General features: G+C 39.5%; 1 protein-coding gene across 1 annotated transcript; it reads left to right on the forward strand.

The window, feature by feature from the left end:
- The first annotated feature begins 990 nt into the window (after window positions 1-990).
- Window positions 991-4818, forward strand: LOC131652042 (probable LRR receptor-like serine/threonine-protein kinase At4g36180). Its single transcript, XM_058921815.1, has one exon. It carries the CDS (start codon window positions 1264-1266, stop codon window positions 4654-4656), a length of 3393 nt encoding a protein of 1130 aa, XP_058777798.1. The 5' UTR covers window positions 991-1263; the 3' UTR covers window positions 4657-4818.
- The last annotated feature ends 1119 nt before the right edge of the window (window positions 4819-5937 follow it).

The raw sequence follows: 5937 nt of genomic DNA on the forward strand, positions 1-5937 counted from the left end.
CATGGCTAAACTTTCAATGGATAGAGTATATAGCATTAAGTTTCTTCTACTCTCCTTACTTCTTACAATGACAAATACCTCATTTAAGGAAGGAACTTGAAACTTTCATATAAATTCTTACCTTATAAAATTCTCAATTTAATCCCACAAAAAGTCATAGACCCTATCTTATTCAATAAACTCTTTAAATATTGTTGAGTTTGAGTCTTATGGACAATAAGTTTTTATCACTCTATTGTGATCCAATCCCATCCAAATATTAAGCCGTTTATAAAATTGGGAATACAAATAAAAGAGAAATTTTTATTCAAATAACCCACTTTTTAAAATAAATATCCAAACTAGCTCACTTTTCCACGTATTTCCCAAACTAACCCACTTTCAAACAAAAAAAATCCCAACACAAAAGAGGTGCCAATTCAATTGACGACAATTTACAACACATAAGAGGAAGCGTCAATTCAATTGACGACTATGTAGAAACACATAGGAGATAGTGTACATTTTCACCAATTTAATTGACGTCACCTCTTATGTGTTGTACATTGTCGTCAATTGAATTGACGTCTCTTTTATATTAACATTTTTTATTTGAAAATAGATTAATTTGAAAAATATTTGAAAAGTGGTTTAATTTGGATATTTATTTAAAAAAATGAGTTATTTAGATAAAAATTTCAATAAAAAACACTTAATAATTAAAAAAATAAATAGAGAAGAGAGTGGAGCCTAGCTAATGATTCAAGTCATATCACATCATATTGAGGTTAAAAAGTTTGTACAACCAAAGGTCCCACCAGAACGTCACACTGTACTACTACCTCCACCACCATTTTTTCAAAAAAGTGTTCGTTCAAAGGGTTCTTGTTTCATTAAAAAAAGGGTCTTATTAAATAGAAAGAAAACATGAAAACACAAATAAAATAATACTCTAACTCCAATGAATAATAATAAATAAAATAAAAAACAAACAGTAACAGTTCCAAATAGACATGGAGAAAGAGAAACATTCATAAACTGCATTTTCATTTCATTTCCATCTACAAAACACACATAAATCATAAATAAGATTTTCCACTTTCCACCCTAAGAACGGAGAATTTATTTCTCTAATCTGGAAAATACGCACACTGGCGCATATTTATGCTACTCTCTCTTCTTATTCACTCTGCACTATGCTAATGTACGCTTCTAAATGCTAACCATAGCACCCTATAATAATCTTCCTCATTACACTTCTCTGTTACACTTCTCTCCAAAAATATGCATGCGTTTCTTCTCATTTTGTTACTCTGCGCACCTTTCTTATCCTACGCCGATCGCAGCGCCATAACCGTTACAGAGATCCAAGCCTTAACGTCGTTTAAGCTCAACCTCCATGATCCTCTCGGAGCTCTCGACGGTTGGGATACCTCCTCGCCGGAAGCGCCGTGTGACTGGCGCGGAGTTGCCTGCAATAACGACCGAGTTACTGAGCTGCGTTTGCCTCGTCTTCAACTCGGTGGTAGACTCAGTGAACGTCTTTCTGAGTTGCGCATGTTGAGGAAGATAAGCCTTCGTTCGAATTTCTTCAACGGGAGTATCCCTTCGTCGCTCATGAAATGTAAGCTTCTACGGTTCTTGTTCTTGCAGGATAATGCGTTTTCCGGTAACGTTCCGCCGGAGATCGGAAACCTCACCGGTCTTCAGATTCTTAATGTTGCTCAGAATAATCTCTCCGGAACTGTTCCGAGGGAGCTTCCTCTTAGTCTCAAGTATCTTGACCTTTCGTCGAACGCTTTCTCCGGCGAGATTCCGGGGACTGTTGCTAATTTATCTCATCTTCAACTTATCAACCTTTCGTACAATGAGTTCTCCGGTGAGATTCCGGTGATGTTTGGGGAGCTTCAGAAACTGCAATATCTATGGCTTGACCATAACTTCCTTGGAGGAACCTTACCTTCTGCACTTGCTAATTGCTCTTCGCTCGTGCATCTGAGCGCAGAGGGAAATGCACTCGGCGGCGTGCTTCCGTCGGCGATAACGGCGCTTCCGAATCTTCAGGTGATTTCTCTTTCTCAGAATAATCTTACTGGTTCCATTCCTGCTTCCGTTTTCTGTAATGTTTCGTTCCATGCGCCGTCTCTGCGGATTGTTCAACTTGGATTCAATTTTTTCACGGGTTTTGTTGAGCTCGAGACCAGCACGTGTTTTAGTCTTCTTCAGGTTTTGGATATTCAACACAATAGCATAAGAGGCACGTTTCCCTTGTGGTTAGCCAATATAGCCACGTTGTCAGTGCTTGATCTTTCCTGCAATGCACTTTCCGGTGAGGTTCCGTCGTATATAGGAAATCTCGCTGCGTTGAAGGAGTTGAAGATGGCTAATAATTCATTTACTGGTGTCATTCCGGTGGAGATCAAGAAATGTGGGTCCCTTGGTGTTGTTGATCTTGAAGGCAACAATTTTGCCGGAGAAGTTCCTTCTTTTTTTGGTGATATGAAGGGACTCAAGGTTCTATCTCTTGGTGAAAACAGCTTCGTGGGGTCAGTTCCGGTGAGTTTTGGTAACCTTTCCTTACTCGAAACCTTGAGTTTGAGAAGCAGTAGATTGAATGGAACTATGCCTGAAATGATAATGAGGTTGAGCAATTTGACAACACTGGACCTTAGTGATAACAAGTTTACAGGTGAAATTTATGATAGTATTGGGAACTTGAATAGATTAATAGTTCTCAATCTGAGTGGTAATGGCTTCTCTGGAAAAATTCCTTCTAGCTTGGGAAATCTTTTCAGACTAACTACACTTGATTTGAGCAAGCAGAATCTCTCTGGGGAGTTACCTTTTGAGCTCTCTGGGCTACCAAACCTGCAGGTTATTGCTCTGCAGGAGAACAAGTTTTCTGGTGCAGTACCTGAAGGGTTCAGCAGTTTGATGAGTTTGCAGTATGTGAATCTCAGCTCTAATGCATTTTCTGGGCATATTCCTGAGAACTATGGCTTTCTTAGATCCTTGGTTGTTCTTTCATTGTCTCATAATCACATTAGAGGAACAATTCCTTCTGAAATTGGAAACAGCTCTGATATAGAAATTCTTGAGCTTCGATCGAATTCATTGTCAGGTCGTATTCCTACTGATCTATCTCGCCTCACCCATTTGAAAGTGCTTGATTTGGGTGGTAACAATTTAACTGGGGATATGCCTGAGGAGATCTCCAAATGTCAGTCGTTAACTACGTTGTTAGTAGATCACAACCATCTTTCAGGTGCCATACCGGGGTCATTGTCGAATCTACCAAAGCTAGCAATGCTGGATCTGTCTACTAACAACTTGAGTGGGGAAATTCCTAGTAGTTTTTCTATGATCCCTGATTTGGTGTATTTCAACGTGTCAGGGAACAATTTGGAAGGTGAGATACCACAAACATTGGGATCTCGGTTCAACAACCCTTCTGTATTTTCTGATAATCAGGGTTTATGTGGAAAGCCATTGGAATCAAAGTGCGAGGGAGTAGACAACAATAGGGACAAAAAGAGGTTGATTGTGTTGATTATCATCATTGCAACAGGAGCTTGCATATTAGTCCTATTTTGCTGTTTTTACATCATCAGCTTATGGAGATGGCGCAAGAAGCTCAAAGAAAGGGTTTCCGGGGAGAAGAAAAGGAGTCCTGCAAGAGCAAGTTCAGGAGCAAGTGGAGGTCGTGGTAGCAGTGAAAATGGTGGCCCCAAACTCGTGATGTTCAACACCAAAATTACACTTGCGGAAACAATTGAAGCAACTCGACAGTTTGACGAAGAAAATGTACTAAGCAGAACAAGGTATGGATTAGTATTCAAGGCCTGTTACAATGATGGAATGGTCCTTTCCATTCGCAGACTCCCTGATGGATCATTGGACGAGAACATGTACCGAAAAGAAGCTGAGTCGCTAGGAAAAATAAAGCACAGAAATTTAACTGTTCTCAGAGGTTATTATGCAGGACCACCAGATATGCGACTCTTGGCCTATGATTACATGCCCAACGGAAACCTTGCAACTCTCCTCCAAGAAGCTTCTCACCAAGATGGTCATGTTCTAAATTGGCCAATGCGACACCTCATTGCACTAGGAATTGCCCGTGGATTAGCCTTCATTCACCAATCCTCAATGGTCCATGGCGACGTGAAACCCCAAAATGTTCTATTCGACGCAGATTTCGAGGCCCATTTATCAGATTTCGGGTTAGATCGACTAACAATAGCCACTCAAGGAGAAGCAGCCTCCAGTTCAACTTCAGTTGGCACTTTAGGTTACGTTTCGCCAGAAGCAATCTTAACCAGCGAAGTCACGAAAGAGTCTGATGTTTACAGCTTTGGCATTGTGTTGTTGGAACTCCTAACAGGAAAGAGACCAGTAATGTTCACCCAGGACGAAGACATAGTGAAGTGGGTGAAAAAACAACTTCAGAGAGGTCAAATAACTGAGCTATTAGAACCTGGTTTACTTGAGTTGGACCCAGAATCATCAGAATGGGAAGAGTTTTTACTAGGTGTGAAAGTTGGATTGCTTTGCACGGCACCAGACCCTCTTGATCGACCAACGATGTCCGACATTGTTTTCATGCTCGAAGGTTGTCGTGTTGGTCCTGATATCCCATCCTCCGCGGATCCTACCTCTCAACATTCTCCGGCATAACCCAAAACTCCAACTTTCCCGGTCTAATTGTCATTTTTTTAATGTTATTCAAAATCCCACTTTTATTTTTTGAAATTTAATTTTAGAAATGTAATAGTGGTAGTAGCTATTTGTTATTAATATTTTCTCAACTGGAACAAAACATTGCGGCCACTTTTTCTCCGTTTTCCGGTTTTCTTCAAAGTGGTGGTGACAGCATGGGGGCCACATTGATATAATGCTCCTTCCTCTTTCTCTCACACTCAAGCTCGTGAGTTCTAAAGCAGTCAACGTCTTTGACAAATGCATCGTAGTTGTTAAGATACGGTTGGATGAGTGAGGACAAGAGTAGTGGGACCTTGGTTTCATTTACTGTCAAGCAGAACGGTACCAAAATGGTGCTGTTCCCCGTCTGCGAGACGGAGCTGGATATCTGACATAATCATGTGAGTTAGCGCAGGTTCCGGCAACGGAGATTGACGATGTAGCCGTTAACTTGTGGGGTACGATGTAGAGTAGTAGTTCCCAAGGGTAGATAGAGCATTGGTGTTTGTTTGGTGAAGTGTATTCACCATGTGGCTTTTTCTGTTGCCCTAGTCAGTTTATATTTTTGTTGTTTATTGTAAGGAAAAAAGACGTTAGGGACGGCGTTAGATTGATTACATGTGATTCACTTCAATCTTCTTTTGGCCCATGGCTCAGCTACTCTTGAACTTTTTTGTGGGTCTTCCTTACTACTATAATCCTATCCAGCATTAAAAAATTTAAATGGATTAATGTCTTATTACTATATTTGTATTAAAATATGTGTAAAGAAAGAAGCTTCCCAATGCTGTAAAAAAAGAGGGAAAGATGCTTCATGTATCTATCTAGTATATGTCAAGTTGAAACCAAGGTTCTTTTTTCTGCTGACAAATGAAACAAAGACCCTTCATTCAAGACCATTTATCTGTTATCCATTTTAGAATATGGGACATTCAACTTTCTTTTTATATTCCTTTTCTTCTTATTCTTGTTCAAAAAATATATATTCTTTTTCTGTAAATCACAGCACTTAAGGTGTTTATTCGTTCATTTTAACTTTTTTAAAATGAAAATAAAAGTAAAACCATCAAGAGAATAACAAAAATGCGAACTAAAATTGTGGAGGTGGCAAAGAGAAACCCACCCAGATTCTCTACCAGTTGCCGTGACATTAAAAAATGATAAAGGAACCATGTTTTCCAACATGGTTTGATTCTTTTGATTTGTTAACATGGGGAACCAAGGAAAAAGTTAAACTAGTAAATATATGTAGCGATG

The sequence above is a fragment of the Vicia villosa genome, linkage group LG2 (assembly GCF_029867415.1).
Source record: "Vicia villosa cultivar HV-30 ecotype Madison, WI linkage group LG2, Vvil1.0, whole genome shotgun sequence".
Classification (NCBI taxonomy): Eukaryota; Viridiplantae; Streptophyta; class Magnoliopsida; order Fabales; family Fabaceae; genus Vicia; species Vicia villosa.

Bases quoted from the DNA above. Each gene is read 5' to 3' on its own strand.
- LOC131652042 (XM_058921815.1), top strand. From the start codon at position 1,264: ATGCATGCGTTTCTTCTCATTTTGTTACTCTGCGCACCTTTCTTATCC.